This window comes from Plutella xylostella, chromosome 22 (genome assembly GCF_932276165.1).
Source record: "Plutella xylostella chromosome 22, ilPluXylo3.1, whole genome shotgun sequence".
Classification (NCBI taxonomy): domain Eukaryota; kingdom Metazoa; phylum Arthropoda; class Insecta; order Lepidoptera; family Plutellidae; genus Plutella; species Plutella xylostella.
Window position 1 is genome coordinate 10693696 of NC_064002.1, and position 19836 is coordinate 10713531.

The window sequence follows — 19836 nt, forward strand, 5'->3', positions numbered from 1 at the left end:
GCTTCATATTCTTAGTTTTCTCCCAGGATTCCTTACTAGCTTTCTTTTTTCTTTTCCGCTTTTGTAAATCGGTATCAAGACTATCTGTAGAATCAGATTCATTTGAAGTCTCTTCCTGTAGAATTTTGTTAATTTCCTGTGTGTTTGCATGTTTAAGATCATCAAAAGAACAGTTCAAAATGCTAGGAGAAACTGGCGATGACTTTGCTATGTTTGAAATCACTTCATATTGGATAATGGTATCAGGTTTATCGTCAGTGCTTTCAATGACTTCAATCTCATCTAGCCTATCAATATGAGAATTGAAAATCATATTTTGTTTGGACTCAATGGGGTCATTGCATATCTTATGAGGCTCTGAATGAATATCAGCAGAAATAGTTACTTGCCTGAAATACAGTTCTTGTGAAAGCTCCGGTGGGATCATTTCAAATGGAGCGTTTGATTCTAAGTTGTAGTTGTCTTTGGTGAAAAACAGGGGATCTAATGAGTTCGATGAGAGATCTAGCGAGTCAAAAGCACCATTGTTGAATGGAAACTCATTTTGATTATCTGGAAGCATACTGGGGCAGGTATCTTTGTTAACTATTTCATAAGCTGTATCATGCTTAGTTGATAGCGACGCTGCTGTTTCAGATTGCATTAGATTCGAGACTGGTTGTAGATCACAATATACTTTACCTTCGTCACTTTCTGGGGGACATAGCATCATGTTCTTGTCCTTAGTCAACAAAATATTCCCAGGAAGACCTTCCACTGTGATAATAGATGGATTTACATGTCTACTCTGCCTGTCCACTGTTTCAGATTCTAGCGATACTCTATCATTACAATTAACCATGTATGTCTCTCGAGTAACATTTTCTTCGTTGTCGCCTGTAGTTTCGGAATCGGAATATTTTAAAATATCAAAAATTTTTGCAATTCGTCCTTTAGATTTACTCATTTTGAATTTGTAGGTATTCTCCCTGAATAATGTGACTGTAAACAAACAAAAAAACTTAATTAGGTACTAACAAAGTTATTCGGGATAAGTATACATAGTAAATAAATACCTATTTTACTACTTGTATATAAATAATTAATAATTTAGTTTGTTTCTTGTCATATTAAATTCAAGTCATTTCATTCAGTCCCGACCAGAATAGTATCACGCACATAATAAAAGCTTTTATCTCCAGCCAAGGCATAAAGTATTTTGTCCGTAGAACGCGTAACTCCAGGTAAACAATTTAATCTCAATTTTAAGGCATTCTAATGCGGTAAAATGGCAAATTACAACTATAGATGTATTAATAAGAATGTTAATTAATATAATTCACTTACCCAGTAATACAATCACTATTTAAAACACTGTTTTACTCAAAAACCGGACGTGCTCTCCCGCCTACATCGTGCGTTGTACTGAGGTGGGGGGAGTTACAAGGTATTATGATTCAAAAATGGCGGCTTGGATATAGGAGGAAAACGAAAAGTAAATTTACTCGAAGTGCAATTTTTTTATAAATTTACGAGTTAAACGAAAAGATGCGCCTTGAAAAAACGCATCTATTGATACCAAAAAGTCATTTTCGCCAAAAAGTGGAGTTAGGCGCTTTACGATTTAAGGTGACGATATAGGTAGTAATAGTCATTAATTTATACAATAGATTTATAATATGTCATTTATGTAGTCATTAATTGTATAATAACATTTTTTTTGAAGAATAGTATTTAGTTTATTTTTAAATTGGATAAGGTCAAGACATCTTATATTGTTAGGCAGTTTGTTGTACAGCTTAGGGCCCATACACACAATACTCTTAGTTAAGAGCGTAGTGTTATAGCGCTCAGTGAACAGCCTGTCTCTGTTGCGACCTAGTCTTAAAGTGACATCGGTCATTGTTTTAAATAAATTTGAATTTGTTTTTACAAATAGTAGCATCTCATAAATGTACAAGCAAGGAAATGTTAATATACTGGTGTTGATAAAGTATGGTCGACATGATTCAGTGCTTCTTAAATTAAACATTGCTCGAATGCACTGTTTTTGAGCTTTGAATACTTTATCTTTATCTGTGGAGTTGCCCCAGAATATAACTCCATATCGTAGTATTGAAGCTGCATTACCATGATAAGCAGTTAGGAGTGTTTTTAGATTTGTAGTACGTGAAAGTTTGTGAAGGGCGTACGCAGCTTTACTCATTCTCTTACATACATGATCTACATGGAATTTCCAGGACAGATTGCTGTCAATCAATAGTCCAAGAAAACGAGTGACGTTAGTGGTTTCAACCACCTTTCCGTCATGGCTGACATTTATGTGATCTGGTAGTTTTCTCTGGTAAAAATGCATAAGCTTAGTTTTCTCCAGGTTTATTAAAAGTTTGTTACCTGTAAGCCAGTTTATAACTGTGCCAAGTGAGTCATTTACTTCAATTTCATAAGATTGAGGATCATTGCATTCTATGAGAAGTGTGCTATCATCTGCGAATAGCACCATTGGAAATTTTGTGTGAAGGGGTAGGTCATTAATATATAAAATGAACAATAGAGGCCCTAAGACACTACCTTGGGGTACACCACGACTGTTTATCCTCTGTAGAGACCTATAGGTAGTTTCACATTTAGTGTCTAAACTTATTTTGGTTATTTCTACCAATTGGAATCTTTCGCTTAAATAGGATTCAATAAGCTTATGTATATTGCCACGAATTCCATAAGAATGTAGTTTCCTAAGTAAGAGTTTATGGTCGACTAAGTCAAACGCCTTAGTCATGTCCATAAACATTGCACAGCAGGGTTTTCTGTTGTCAATGTTAATCAGTGTTTGATGAAGAAAATTAAATATGGCCATGTTTATTGTTGTGTTTCTCCGGAATCCGTATTGTTCATTAACAAGGATATTAAATTTGACAAGATACTGGTAAATAGAGTTATTAATATATTTTTCGAGAATTTTTGAGAAAATGGATAACAGGGCAATAGGACGATAATATTGTATACATTCTTTGTTATTCTTTTTGTGAATGGGGATAATGACAGTGTTTTTGAGTCTCTTTGGAAATACACCCATTGTCATACATAGGTTCATTATGTAGCTTAATGGGAATGATATTGATTCAGCTACGGTTTTTATGACCTTAGTCGTAACTTCATCATGACCTACACTATTAGTGTTCTTTAGCTTTTTTATTATCTTTAAAATGTCAGTGGGGATGGATGGATGTTGTTGTTGATGGATGTTGTTGTTGAAACTGAAATTCATACTGAAAACTGTTTCCCACGTCAAACAAAATCGTCAGTACCCCATTAATAAAAACGGAGAGTAGTTTGTAAAAATTGACGTTCATCAGAAAATTTTATATTTTTACGATGAATAAAAAAATTTTGAGTTTGAGTATGAGTTTGAGAAAAAAAATCATAGTGAACACAGTTTTTAAGGCACAACAAAACGCAAGAAAGATTTGCTACGGTATATTCAAGTCAATACCCTGCTGAAATGGAAATTCATAATGAAAACAGTCACCCACCTAAACCGAAAGCATCAAAGCACCGCGCGGCTGCTTGCAGCCCGCGCCACAACGCAACCTCTAGTTATACTTATATACCCATAACAATCATAATAATATATATCATATAATAAACTACATATACCTACATAAATATAATTATCAGATTTTATAGGATATATATTAATTCTTGTCTGAGCTCCGATGATAAGACAACGAAAAAAATATATAAAAAATAAAAAAATAACTACCTAAACACTAAGAAAATGATCCTTTACCATTCTTTTAAAAGAAGCCAATGACGGCGCTTGACGTATGTGTAGTGGGAGATCATTCCATAAGGTGATGGCTTGTATGGTAAAGGAATCACCGTAAAATTTTGTTGAATGGGGAGGGATATTAAGGCGAAGATTATGTGATGAGCGAAGTGTCCGAGTATGAGATTCGTACCGAAAGTTAAAGCGCTCTTTAAGGCTGTCACTAAAGCTGGAAGAAAATCAGAATCTGTCAAATCTAGTGAGGGGGGGTTGAGGTATGCGGGGCGTTCTACGGACAATGACATGAAATTTTAACATAGTACTCGAAAACATAAAAGTGAAGACATGCCACTTTGTTAAAAATATACTAAGTAAGTAATATTGTTTTGTGATACGAAAATATTTATTTTTATTTGAAAGTATTTTTAATATTTAATAATTAATTATATATATATAAAGTCGTACCCGTGCCGATATTTATACAGGTTGTTGCAAAAAGGGTTTAATACTATGCCGAAACCTACGTGTGCAGCATGTTATTGATGTTATTTCTAAGCCAGGAAATGAAATCAGAATGTAAAAAAATCGCGAAAATATTATCAGAGTTTAATAGTTCAGGGTGTTGTATTAAACTCTGCCCCCGTGTAATAAAAAAAGTATAGTTAGCCGAAAGGGCGTTACTCAGGCGTCACTCTGAAAAACTTTTATCCAACGTAATTTTTTATATTCATGAAAAAAACGCTTCTTCATATAATTTTTTTTTGGTCACGTGACCTTTTAGTTAGACGACCTGTTTTTTTTTTGTGTTTCAAAAGCAGAACAGTAGTTTGCAGAACTCTGCATATACAGGATGTCACAAAAGGTTACGTAGCTGGCAAAGGGATATGGGGAGGTCACCAGAAAAATAATAACATGTAAGTACCCCCGCAAGGGAGTACATTAGTACAAGGCGAGAGTGTGTATTTTTTTTTTTAAGTACTTATGTGTATTTGGCATATGATAGAAATAATATTTTTGTTTCTTAAAAACCAAAAAATTTACACCTTGCTGCGCTCTTTTGCTCACTGTAAGTACACCTACAAATATTGCTGTATTAAAAAAAACGGTTTTGTTATAACGATTATAAAAAAAAAGTTATTTTCATGTCAAGGAGTCATTTACCTAATTACGATTTCACTCAACAGCAGGTGAACTGAAAAAATAAGTTCTAGTTCTATCATCACTTTAGATCGCAAACATTGTAACTCCACTTTTCTCGGCGAAAAGTACTCTTTGGTGTCAATAGAAACGTTTTTTGAATTCACATGTTTTCCTCTTTATTCGAAAAAAAAAACTGTATTCCGCATTTTACCATTTGTTTTCCTCTAAACCCCAAACCGTGATTTTTAAACAAGAAAACTTAGTAATTATACCCTTTATTCTCATATACAACGTGCGATGTAGGCGAACGTGAACGAAAACTATGCAATAAGCCTTTGTTTTTATTACTACTTTAGTAAATTACAATAACATACTCAACAATGTTAATTTTTTTTTGCAATGTTATGTTGTTAAATTAAGATCTAATATTTTATTAACATGAAGTTACTTTCAACTTTTTTTTGCATCTATGCGTCGAATCACAGCATGACGGCTGCTGCAGCTTCCTGGTGTCCTGTCCTCCAACCAATCCCACCAGTACTGCAGGTTGCGTCGAATACGAGCCATTCTCTTCGACTTGACAAGACAGGTGCTCCCGGAAGGATCATAGATCGCACGGAACCCGTACCGTATAGAGGCAACGGACTCCTTTGCAACAGCCCCCCAGATTCGGAAGTAGCCCATGCACTGCATGGCGAGCACAGCTGCAGCAATTTTTTCGTAATGAATCATTGGGATGTCATCCCCGAAGGAGGCTCTCAGCCTACCTCACGACCTGTGTGACATTAGAAAAATGCACTGTGCTAACGCCGTTTGCGAGCTTGATTTGCAGGACCGCGTTGTATGCCAAGTTCCACAGCAGAGGGGTCCAAGACCTACCGCTGTGGAACTCCGCAACTGAACTTCTTCAGTGAAAACAAACCCTCTCTTTTCGCATCCTTAATGTACTTGTTAGACACGTATGACCTCTGTCAATTTTCTGCAGATAAGAAGACAAGTGATGGTATACAAGAGCCGCCCTAAAGGTTCGCCCTCTAGGGGATAGAGTTGAACGCGGTTACTATTTTTAAGCAAACAGCCAGCGCAACAACTCGCCCGTGGTTCTTATCCTGCTCCGACAGTGAACGAACGCAAAGTATTGTACCCACTATTCGAATCCGCATTTCGGATGCCAAACTGACTGTCCGAAAGGTCGAAACCGTACCACCACAGAGGTATGACTCGTTCGAAGAGCTTATCAGGCTCTTACAGCAATCAGATGTGTCGGTACATTGAAAGATAATCTACAGGCCTGCTTTATTTATTTAGGAGCACTAATGGCCTCCTTTCAGTCATTGAGTCACTGGCACTCAGGCTGCGGTTGAACAGGAAGATAGACTGTCTAAACAAATCATTTTTAGGCTAGTTAAAAAAAACTTTAGGTGGGTAGTATGCCAACTAGAACTACAAATAAAACAGTATTTTTGTCTCCTCTAAAATTTGGTCACGAGGAGTTACGATGATTACGATCTAAGGTGACGCTGACGATATTTTATACAAGGTATTGAAAAAAGGGTATAAAGCTTAGCCAAAAGTGGATTTAGGTGCCATTCTGATCCACTTTTCTTCTACAATTTTGAAAATTCACGTAACAAAACCTTTTACATAGAAACTTATTCGATCACGTGACTTTTTACTATAGAGACCGAATTTATTTTTCGAGAATTTCCAAAACTTGGAGAACAAAAGTTGTTCAGAATAACCCCTGAGTCAAACCCTTTCGGCACAGTATACCCTTTTTGCAACATCCTGTATAGGTAATATCAGGTTTATAAAAGACCTGGGCCTGTAGAGTGAGACTCGGCATGGGGAGTCATAATTTATAGATCTTTTAGGTTGCAGTGGCGAATGGGCACTGGTAGCCCTGCCCTTTTCTATAACTATAACTATAGGTAATTTTATGGCAATTTAAAAATGGTATAACATTTATCTATTTGAAAAAATCATTAAAAATATACATTACCTATCACCCTAATTTAAAAAAAAAATTCAGCCCTTACTTTAAACTTATAACACCCCTCTATTTCCTTCAGGGGTTAAAAAACCTGTGTATTTAATATTTTCTTATGAGTTTTTTTTTAAAACTAGGCTCTTACATAGTTGTACATAATATTATGCGGTATTTTATTCCACTTGTAACGCATTAAATTCATAGCTACAGTAAACATTTCATTTTTTTCATGGCGAGATACAGTCGCACTTAACCGCTTTTTTGCAAAGCTTGTTAAATAGATTTAAAAAATTATGTAAATTTTAGATCTTCAATTTTTAAAAATACTTACTTATTTTTAACAACCTGTAGTGTACAGACTACCACATCTTAAAATATATATATTTTTAATTAACTACGGTTTTTGGTTTCAAATAAAACAAATTATGAACTTACTTTTCAACACCCTGTATATTGTGTAGCTTACCTACCATACACAACCGTTAAAATAAAATAAATTACCCCTCAGAATATAAACAGGCTCGCGCTTTGGCATACTGCATTGACCGTAGAGTTCTTATTCGGAGAATCTAATAAGTGTCATTATGTGCAATGTTTACCTTTATCTATGCATCTGTAACTCTATAGTAAAAAATGTAAACAAATCGAAAAGGCGAAATGTTTTCTAAGAATTTTCGGCTTTTCTGCATCTAAAATGATTAGAAAATTAACTTTCCATAGCAAATGCATATGTATTATAATACTTGTAGTCATAATTTGTTGATTTAATCAGTTTTTGTGAAATATTTGATAAAAAATAAAATGGCGTGGGTATCGCTCCTAACAGGCCGCCACCAGGGCGACGACTGAAGAAATCTGAAATCTGTCACGGTGTCATCATTTTTAAACCGGAATTTATTAGTTTTTTGCAAAAAAAGTTGACTTCTGGTCCATTAAATCCAACTCTTTAAGGTAACTTTGTTAAGAATTTAATTACCTACACATACATATAAGATTCCATGAAAATGGGCCCTCTGATTTCGAGGGTTTTTTCATAATAAGTCAAAAAATGGCAAAAGACATGGTGTGTTTGCAATTTTTTTTTAACATACTTATTATAATCCTGCACCAATAAATAAGCAACTAACATGTTCAGTATACCCTCTGCTACAAAATATATTTTTATCAATGTGATAGAAGCCACCGTTTTTCCAATCTAATCAAGTATATCAAGCCGACTTTAGCATTTTAGCTTTAGGGATCCCCTTAAGGTACGCAGGGTATGCTGGGTTAAACAGTATTGAATGCAATAGTGAAAGGATGTGGGTATTCCGGTAGATGTAGGTTTGCAGTGAATTAAAATTCTCAAGTAATTAGCAGTTGAAATTATGTACTTTGATGTCTTTTATGGTTAAGAGCTTAATAAACTGGAACACTAGTTATTTTCTGTAATTATACAATTAAAATGTGTTTATTCATAACTTGTTGACTGTGACACCATTACAGTAAACTATTTAAACCTTGAATAATGATTATAACATAACTCAGTAATAAAGTATTAAAATATCCAACCAATTCACCTTTAACTTTTAAACATGTTGGTTTAAAATATCTATTTCCTGTTTCCGTATTTCCGGTTTTAGTGATCAGTAATTTACTGTGGTAGAGTTTTTATCAATACAAATAAAGACAGTCAGTATTTTTTTAAATCAAAATTAATGTTAAATATCTTCTCTGAGTACGGCAGTTATGCTCTAAAATTCTCTAAATAATATCTGCATGCAATGGCTATTAGTTAATCACTAAACTGTGGCGTAAAAACAATTTTTTATAATTTTGCATTCCGAGGTAAACAGTAGCTTTTTGGCTATCTTGCTCGCTATGCCCGTAATTTCCCGAGTAGTACCGCGAGCTCACATAAGGGTGAGTGAGGCCACAGGAGCGTTATTTTGTGAGTTGTCGAATTCATCGGCAGACAACTCATTTTGCGTCGCCGTGTGAATCAAATAGGACTTTTCTATGAAACCGAATGCGGCAGATATTAAGCGACCGAAAATGCGCGACTCACAACTCACAAAATTACGCTCGTGTGGCCTCTCCCTAAGAAGTGCCAAAGCACTCTGTCCTCGCCTCGGCCTTCTACACCTACTCTAAGGTCTCAGTACAGCCACAAAAACTAACTTGTCTTAGGTCAGTTTTTACGGGTTGTAGGTATAATGACCCTGTACCTACTAAAATGCAGTTTATAATTTAAACCTTAGTTAAAAACTGCTAATCTTGTGAATGTATTGGATCCTGAGAGAATATAATATGAAGCATTGTGGTGTTTCCCTATAAACATACAATGGAGATAAGAAACCTTACATACGGCTGAAAGGAAAGTCGTGCTCGTAGCCTCATAGGAGGCACTTATGTAGGTATATATGTATAACCCCAAACCAAATAAAACTTAGATCAAACATCGTAAATTATTATAAATAAACAAACTTCAAAAAAATAAGAATAGTTTTCGGTAAGGATTCAGTTAAGGTCCAGGAAAGAAATAATGAAACAATGTAGAGCCCTGTAAATAACAATTATTATGTCGGTTCGACTAGCTAGTACATACATCATAACATAGGGAAGTATTGTTTAATCAATGAAAGTTCAATGTCCCAAATAAACATTGAAAAATTGAAGAGCCGCCATCTTAGCTATTCACTATGTACAGTCAACTGGAGAGATAATTTTAATTAAGTAGGTACTCACATTATTTATTTCGATAATGACTTGTTTGATCACACGACTCTTAGATAGGCAGACGATAGGTAAATGAAATACATATACATTTTATTATTCATATTTTTGTTACAACTCGCCAGCATAGCTTAAAATTGAATTATTACAGATACTTATAAATCTCTTTTGCTGACTGTATCACTTAAAACGAATCAAGATCTACATAGTTATACCTACATCGTATTATTGGTTCTTGTTTTAGTTTTGTTATCTAGTCGAGCAATTAATGCTAAGTATTATCTGTATCTTGGCATAATTTAGCCATGATCTGAATAAATATATTTACCACTAGTCCGTAATTAGCATAAAACTGTGTAGTTACAGGCTTACGAGCAGGTAATTAAATTAGTAACATAAGAACAGCAAAAAACTTATCCTATGTTTCTGGGTGTCCTCTCATATTCAGAATCTATTTCTCAGACTAATATACCATATGTAAAACATGATCATCATTCCCATAAACCAGCACGATCATAAGTTACAAGACGGTTTAGTATTAGAAGGCTAGGGAAAATATTTATTTAGAAAAGTCATTTATCGTCTTTGGGGCCGAGCGGCTGGTAGGTAAACTAGCTGTTCCTATGTAAACATTTAAGTTGCGTATACCTACTTAGGTAATTAGGTATAGAACACTAAGGTCTTTAGCTCTAGGTAGTACAGCGATAAGGTAATAGCAACGGGAGGCAATGAGAATTATAATTGTAACTGCATCGACAAATACAGGGGCTTATCAAACTAGATAAATTGTGTAATTTCCATTTAACACGACTTTTAATCCTCGATGAGATAGAAAGTGCGACTAGTGCGAGTAACCATAATTTTACGGGTACAATTTAAATCATCACCAAAAAAAATAATTGTACGCTAATACATTGCACCAAAAAATTAAATAAAACCAAATTAATTAAATCAACTCCAAAATCGAAACCCCAAAAAAAACGTTTACGTTCCAAAATAAATAAACACGCCTCCAAATAATTGCAAGTTTACAATAGAAAATCTTTTTCGTCGCCAAAACGGATAAATCATCACCAAATTATGCTATACTAAAATATAAACATTGACACCAAAACTAAGTGTTCAATTTTTTTTATATCACCAAATTATCCTACCCAAAAACAATATAAAAAATAGAATAAAGGTAATCGATTTACCTGTTAATTTTAATATGTAGGCATTTGCGGCTTTAAGAGTGGTGCGGCATGAATTTTGAATTTGCGCGATGATTGTGGACGCAATGTATTGATGTCTAGTACATCGACCTCAATACATCGCGGCAAATTCACCCCTTCTGGACAAGGTCAAATTTGAGCGGCGCCATCCCCCCGCGCCCGCATACTCATATACAGTTCTCCCATATTAATAATGCGCATGCAAATCTTCGCAAACTGTCGTATTCCCGGAAACACCCGAATCAGTGCCTTAAACAAAGCACTTGCATTTTGATCCTTGTTCGAAAGAAATAGTAGTCAATATCATGTGACACATAATCGAAAACAATTTGGGCGGTCGGTGGCTGTCACCGATCAGTCAAGGGTCTCAAGGTCAAGATCAATATTACTTTTGTGAAATTATAAAGAGCTGCAATTACACATCGTTCTTGATATTTTTTTCAAATGTGAATTTAATTTCAACTTTAATTATTTTTGACGATGCCATATTATGAGGCACATTTAAGAATAAAATATGCGTCACATTGATAGATAGAGAAGTGCGCCACTTTGCCAATAAAGCCACACCCAAAAGACCAAGTTTGTAATTGTAATATTATTGTGAATGATCAGCGCTGTAAATACTTTTGAACTGAGATTTTAATGTAAACATTTTTATTAATGTGAAATAATCAGTGCTGTAAATACTTTTGAACTGAGATTTCAATTTTTTTATATAAACCTATAGAGAAAAGAACACTACGTTTTATATAAACCTGTGTTTGAAATCCATTTCTCCTTATAATATAAACCTTGTGTTATTCAAACCTTCTTTCATCCATCTTTACATCAGCTTCAGTAAGACACTTAAAAAGGACCTACTGTAACATTTTCGAAGTAAATTTTAATATTATGGAATATTATGAATTATCGAATCAAATTTCGTTACTGATAAATCAATTATCTCTTTTACCACCAATTACATAATTCTACTAAAATTTCATGAAGAAAATGCACTTAACCACTCTAAATACATAATAGTTTTCTAACGCTCGGGAATACGACCGTTGCCGAACAATGACGAAGATTTCTATGTGCATTATCAATTTTGGGGAACTGTACATACATTTACCTATCATCATCATGATCATCAGCCAATAATCATCCACTGCTGAATATTGGCCTCTCCCAAGGAGCGCCACAACACTCGGTCCTCGGCCTTCCTCATCCAACCACAACCCGCCTAAGATCGTCAGTCCAGCGGACAGGAGGGCGTCCCACGCTGCGTTTGCCTGTTCGAGGTCTCCACTCGAGAACTCGTCTACCCCAACAGTTATCGATTCTTCGGCAGATATGACCAGCCCACTGCCATTTCAGCTTGCATATTTTGACAGCTATGTCAATAACCTTAGTCCTCTGACAGATAACCTCATTTCTGATACGATCCATCAGAGAAACCCCAAGCACCAAGCACTTAACTATAATACATAAATTGTATTTCAATTCCTTATTTCTATAGAATTTATTGGTACATGGCAAAATTCAAACCCTCGGCCACACGAATGGGAGTCGAGATGGCGTAACGGATAGATTTTACTAGGCACATACTAATGATTTAATTAATTCATAAAGGAATTTAACAAGTGACTTTGTTTTGGGATAAGCTATTTATTATTTGGTATAAACTTAATTTTTAATATTTACTTTTACTTTTTTTGGTTAGAAAGGATTATTAAAATGATACTGATAAAAGAATATTTTGGTTACATCTATATAGCGATGATATACTTTATTTGGTTTGAAATAAATTTTAATGGTGTCAATATAGTTTTACAGTATGCAGTAAAAAATAATTTGGTTCATTTCAAACATATTTTGGGAAGCATGATTTGGTGATGATTTATCCGTTTTGGCGGAGATTTCGAATTTATTGGCGGCAGTATCATATAATTTCTGGTGGAGGTTTAAATACAAGCCTAATTTTACACATACAAGAGGAGGTGATAAAAATCTACATTCTAATTGCAAAATTAATAAATAAACCTTTCAATACTAAAATGTAAATTAATTATTGAAGAACCCAAAAAAATAATATGCGATTTTTTTAATTTCCCAATAACTTACTTACAATTTTAGCGATTTGTAGTTTGTAGCACCTCCTAACGGGATTACGTTAACTTATGAAAAACCCCTCATTTTCCGTACTAGGTAATACCTAATGTAATAATTAATACAATCTCAAATACATGATATAATAAAGCACTTGTAAGTATTTAAATTGGTGTTAGTCACACACGGCATAAAGCCACAAATTTATTGATTCTATTTTAATTGGTATTATGAGTTCTAAACTTCCAACAGAATGTTGATACCCACCTTTTCAGGTGCGTTTTACCATCATAATAAGTAAATCTTTGGTCAGCACAATATTAATATCCTTGGTACAGTGGAAAGCCTAGCATACAGAACTTAAGCATTTAAGTTTAAGAAGGAAGCATTAAACATTTAAGTTGCGTATACCTACTCAGGTAATTTAGATAATATATATAACACTAAGGTCTAGCTCTAGGTAGTTCAGCGATAAGGTAATAGCAACGGGTGGCAATGAGAATTATAATTGTTACTGCATCGACAAATATAGGGGCTTATCAAACTACATAAATTGTATAATTTCCATTTAACACGACTTTTAATCCTCGAAGAGTTAGAAGGTGCGACTAGTGCGAGTCACCATATTTATAAATACAGGTGTCCCATAAGAGGAGGTGATACAAATCTTGAAATCTACATTTTAACCAACTTTTGTTCTTGGGATAATTGCGAAATAAATAAATACAAAACCCCACAAAATATATATGTGATTTTTTAAATTTCCCAATAACTTGCTTTTTACAATAGCGATTTGTAGTTTGTAGCACCTCCTAACGGGATTACGTTAACTTATGAAAAACCCTTCATTTTCCGTACTAGGTAATACCTAATGTAATAATTAATACAATCTCAAATACATGATATAATAAAGCACTTGTAAGTATTTAAATTGGTGTTAGTCACACACGGCATAAAGCCACAACTTAAATTTATTGATTGTATTTTAATTGGTATTATGAGTTCTAAACTTCCAACAGAATGTTGATACCCACCTTTTCAGGTGCGTTTTACCATCATAATAAGTAAATCTTTGGTCAGCACAATATTAATATCCTTGGTACAGTGGAAAGCCTAGCATACAGAACTTGTGGAGCAATAATTAAGAGCACATGTGTATTTAGTATACAGTCCATGGTGCCAATTTTATTGAGTCCTTCACTGTACAGCTACTAAACGTATCGAATTATTCCTCATTTATAGTTACGTTGGCATACAACACGCGAATCTTTGCCCCAGCACAGTTGTCCGGTGAACGGCATCCGAGCTGCCGCCTTTCTAACCCGGTTTTCGAACGCAACTTCTCTTTACGCGCGAAAGTGTTGTGACAGTTGTGTTTTGTTTTTTTTTTTCACACAAAATGAGTTTGGAGCAACGGTTCCAGAAAGTTGCGGACAGCTTCGAAAAATATAAAATTGCGGAATGGGGACCAAGAACGGTCAGCATTTTTTATATTATCCCTAGTCCTCGTTAATATTTTGATAGATTTTTGTATTTTCGTGGTATATTTACCTAACACAAGATCATCCACTAAACTACATGCATTTGTTTATAAATATAGTATAATATTTGTTTATAGATCTGATTGATAAATCCCGTAAACTAAAAGTAATATTCCATTCTATTATATTATATCCACCACAACTCTGTGATATCCACATTATACAAGGGTCAACCATAGAACAAAGGGTGAAGAGACCAGAGCAGAGAGTCCCACAAGGAAAAACAAACCCTAATATTTTCAAAAAAGCGATAGAGTAGCGGCTAGTAACTTGAATGTGCGTGTATTATGGTTCATGAACATAACCACGCTTTGTATATAACGTTCGCTCTGAATACATGTTACGTGCATAGACGCAATTATTACCATAATAGTGTGGTGCATCCGTTGCACAAACATACCATTGTTGCACTCAACAACTGAGCCGTGACCGTGAATGGTTCAGCTGATTTTTACAGCGTTAAAATAGGGGTGTTATAATTTTTAAGTAAGCATCTTTGTGTCTGCACTTAATCGTAGCGTATCGTATCGTATGTAGCCTTCAGTTTGATTAGCTTTAAGTTGGTTACAAACCCTAACCCTACTCTTCCTATTGTGTTTATCACCGACGCAACATGAAGAAGCAGAGTCAATGTCTCGCCGTTGTATCATCTTGATAAGAGACGAGTCACAGTGGCTGTGATTGGTCAATGCTCTTTCTGGGAATGTTACCAAGAAGTGGCAATAATATAGTAAGAGACATTTTACCCTTATTAAATGCATGAGCTTTTTCCCCTTTGCCTTTATGTAATATGTAAGTAGAATACAAAGTAGTACTTATCCATTTCTATAAAACACAAATTGATTTTGACCAACACATAATTGCTTATTTTGCGATAAGTAATAAGATACTGGGATAAATCACAGCTTTTGAAACTAACCAGCTACTTAATTACTATTTAATTTTTGGGTAGCATCATAGTAATCATGCTCTTGAAAACGATTTCGCAGTCCTAAAAATCCTGCCTTAAATTTTTGAATTGCTTTAGAGAAATCCATTATGTTTAACTTTTCTCCACTCAAATACCTTACACAATATTGAATGCACTATCTGAACTAAAATCTATGTTTACAAACATCGCATTCGCAACTTGCGGCAAAATAATAACAATTTAGTACCTCACTATGTATTAGCTATGTTACGCTGGCGGCTTTACGTAAAACACACTTTCTCCGATCGTTGCTTCTTATTAGCTAACATCAATCGCTCTGTTAGAATTAATAACAATAATTTATTGACTTTATTACCTGTGAGTCTGTTTTGAAAAAAACTAAAGAGTCGCCACATGTTTGTACCATTTTAAATCTTACGCCGTTGTTTTACGTTGTTTTCCACTACAAAAATACTGCAGCTGACGCTTTTTGGGAGAACCCTATGTCCAATAGACGCGTTCACAGGCTGATGATGATGATAGACTGCTGTGTTAGTCTGGGACAGAGTTTTGTGGCTCTCACTACTGGCATATTTCCTGTTCGTCAGTAGAAATTGTCTGATCCTTAATCAACAGCTGATTATTATCCTTCTATACACATCTTCCTACCTCGTAATGGAATACATGTGTTATGTTACGTAATCCGTATATTTTATCTCATGAGTGCATAAAGTTAATTAATTGTACATGTCGTTAAACTGAGCAGGAAATGCTTTCACAGAAGGTCCATAATATGTCTACCCATCTGTCCACTATCACTAGTCGTATAATTATGTGAAAGCTTGTATTTGCAAGTTAAGGTTAGGCTTCAGACATTTGTATGGAGTCTTGCATTGTACTTTAGCTAGCTTTTATATTAAAATAGCTTACTGTTTAGAAATAATATAATAGTAGCGTTTGTCAATGCCTTTGCCTGAACAGAAATCCTTTACTAATTTTTACTCTTTATGTTTTATTATATGATTTTCCGATCCAAATTGATAATTTTTGGGTTTTTTTTCCAATTCGGTTAAACCCATTATAGCCTTAATCAAAAAACATAAGACATTATGCTCATTGATATCTTGTTAAACTAATCTCTTGTGCCTAAGCTTCAATGTATTGTACCTATACCGTAGTATTTAGTAGATAAATAGTGCGATAATTTATGCTATAAATGTAGATATACCTAGATAGATAACCAGATAAAGTATAGAGCTACGAACTTGATTATCTTGACACTGGCACAGTTGGTGCAGTGTTTTTCCAAGTGTGGACTGGTCAGGTTTTGTGTTTAGTAAAACGTACGAGTGCAAAATGAAAAGAGCTTTGGATGATAAGGTATTCTTTTCACATACTTTACCTACCGTTCTATGCATTTAATTAGATCATTAGGTAGGTATGAATTATTTGTTAGAAGTAATGATCAAGGATAAAATTATTATTTTTTTAGGTAACAAGCATAAACTGTACGGATTATTCTTAGGCCATAGTTATTACTTACCAAATATAGAGCTTTCATAACTCTCCCCAATGTTACAAAATATTCATGGCAAATATTAAACTTGGCTTTTTAAAATATAAAACGATATAAAAGAGCATGTTAAAATAAACTGATGATCATTAGGAAGTTCGGATGTTGGCAATGACTTGCAGTGATGTTTCCTAAACAGGTTCATAGGTCAATGCTAATTATTGCTTCCTGCACGATGCCGAAACTAAATCGTACAGTAATAAACGTGATGCATCATCAAGCCTTCCTTTTATTAAATGGAATCTATTGCATAAGTACCTTCTTAAAGGTCAGCTGTTTAGCATCTGGTCAAATAAAAAAATATACGTAGCTTTATTTAGATAAGTATGTTAATGTGCTTCAATTATTCTTAAAACAGCTGACCAAATATTATTTGTGTAATGATATTGTAATATAGTAATTTTTCGTTCTATTTCCTTCAACTACAAGGAGCATTTCCTATTTAGCGATTTAGGCCCTAAATTGAGAGACAGACCAAATTTTGGGCAAAATCTCTCTAGTGGATACTTATTATCTATTCCTATCCGTTGCTACTTGAATGCCAGTGCGTTATTGTCCTAACACTCTGAACACAGACGAAAAGCTAATCACACCAATCCATTGTTGCAGTGTGCGCAAGTAGCCACAAACGTGGTGGAGCAGAAACACCAGGTCTCCCGAGCGAAGCGGAGCCGCGCGCTCGGCAGTCGCGCCTTCCGTGGTTCTACGGTCTGGTTCACCGGGCTTTCTGGAGCTGGGAAGACTAGCATCGCCTTCGCACTTGAGGCTTACCTGGTGTCCAAGGGTGAGTGAGAATGAGATAGAGTATGGTATAGATAGAAGGTTTATTCATGGACATTGGTTGGATGTCGCCACTGGCTCCACGATAAAGTAGCTCCTAATGCAGTGGAGCAGAAGCGAAAGGCACTCGCGCTTTCCGCGGCTCTACCGTCTGGTTCACCGGGCTCTCTGGAGCTGGGAAGACTAGCATCACCTTCGCACTTGAGGCTTACCTGGTGTCTAAGGGTAAGTGAGGAAGAGATGGAGTATTACTGAGGGTTTCAGCGTGGATTTTGGTTGGATGGATCCACGATAAAATAGTCAAAATTGCGGTAGAGCGGAAGCGAAGGGCATGCCGTAATAAACAGTTTACAATGGTGTAATTGCAATGCTCTCATTAACCTCAACGCACTAATGAATAGGTCATCAATGCCGGCCTCATCGTAACGTGTTCACTCGGTGTGTGAGAGTAGGCATACCTATGTTGTGTCACGGCCTTTTTACCCGACTGCCGAAGGAGGAGGGTAATGTTTTTGCTAATGAGTTATAGCTATAGCTAAGCAATAGTAACTACCTTTGTTCATCAGCTGACCATTATATGCTAATGATGCTGATGAATTAGGTATTTGTTAACTTCTTGGGAAATGCATGTGATCAATTAGTGTGCACGTTTTTACTTTGATTATAAGGGTATCCAGTACAAATCCTTAATCTTCCTCTCCATCTTCAGGCAGAGGCTTCTGATAATGAGGGCATGCAATACAAACAACAATTTTTCCCTCAATAACCAGGTATCCCAGCATACGGCCTCGACGGCGACAACATCCGGACAGGCCTGAACAAGAACCTAGGCTTCAGCAAGGAGGACCGAGAAGAGAACATCAGACGAGTGGCGGAGGTCGCCAAACTGTTCGCCGATAGCGGGGTCGTCTGCCTTTGCAGCTTCGTCTCGCCTTTTGCTGAGGTCAGTGATAGGGACTTTTGATGAATCTTATATGAATGTTTTTTGTTCTGATTCCTCTATCCTTTGTCAATATATCTTGGATAATAATTATGTATACTTAAGTTTCGTTATTAAAAAAGGCAGACCACCTAACTTATAAGCAATTGGATGAATGCTGGACTTCCTTTTATCAGGGTAATGCATTAGCGTCAGTCGCTGACTACCAAGGTGTGCCGGACGTATTTACCTACAAGATTCAGTTGACACGTCACATATGCCGCCTACTCCAATTATACAGCATACTACCTACCCTATTATCTCCCCAAAAGCGCAGACAAAAACTTCATCCACTAGCTACGGCGACACGAGTTCGTTATTGACTTAGATAAACGTAACTATATCTCAATTCCCCATACATAGGGCGCTGTAATCGATAAACGGGCATTATACGAGTTTATCGACGTCCATAACGTTCCCGTGTAGCGTGTAGCAGCTAAAGCTAACAAGCTCCCCTTTCCAGGACAGGGAAGTGGCTCGGCGCATCCACACGGACAGTGACCTGCCGTTCTTCGAGGTGTTTGTGGACACGCCGCTTGAAGAGTGCGAGCGCCGGGACACCAAGGGACTGTACAAGAAGGCCAGGGATGGACAGATTAAGGTTTGTTGGTGATTCCTTAACTGGGTGCAATAAATTGTGATCATGCATTTAGTTGGAAGTTAAATCCGTTAAGTTTGGAAGTTTGCATTTAGTGCATGCTGCTATGAAAGAAAACAAGATTTATTTGTAGTTGGACTTAGGTACAATAGGTAATGATGACTTCCTCGTGGAATTTTCAACCACAGAGGCGTATATAGGTACGAAGGACTCACTAGACGTGCCCATCCGATAGGATTCCTACCTAAAGGTACTTAAACTTAAGTTTGAGTACATGTTAAAATATTTCAATGTATTCATTATATAGCTGAACATAAAAGAGTAGAGAATAATTGAGGGCGTGGCAATCTAAGAAAGTGGCCACACTATTATAGTATAGAAAACGGACAAAAGTATCACAATACTTTAGCAGAAAAAATCAAAACGAGAAATGTTTCAAATATTAACTAATTATAAAATGCCACTTTTTGGGGAGGTTTATGTTAAGAGAAGAAATTAGTAGGGGAGAGGGGGGCAGTCTTGAATGAATTTCATTAAATCAAATCAACTGTAACTTTTAT

At 35.6% G+C, this 19836-nt stretch overlaps 1 protein-coding gene across 3 annotated transcripts in view; it reads left to right on the top strand.

Moving 5' to 3' along the window:
* Positions 1–19836, top strand: part of LOC105395544 (bifunctional 3'-phosphoadenosine 5'-phosphosulfate synthase) — a 60403-nt gene that overhangs the window by 19794 nt on the left and 20773 nt on the right. The window contains exons 1-4 of one of the 3 annotated variants that reach the window (XM_048628876.1): positions 14162–14372; positions 17529–17703; positions 18470–18642; positions 19142–19279. In XM_048628876.1, the coding sequence (XP_048484833.1) occupies positions 14295–14372; positions 17529–17703; positions 18470–18642; positions 19142–19279 (564 nt within the window). In that variant the 5' untranslated portion in view covers positions 14162–14294. Of the gene's footprint in view, positions 1–14161; positions 14373–16580; positions 16727–17528; positions 17704–18469; positions 18643–19141; positions 19280–19836 lie in introns of those variants that run through there. The other 2 variants (XM_048628878.1, XM_048628877.1) reach the window with 2 other exon arrangements.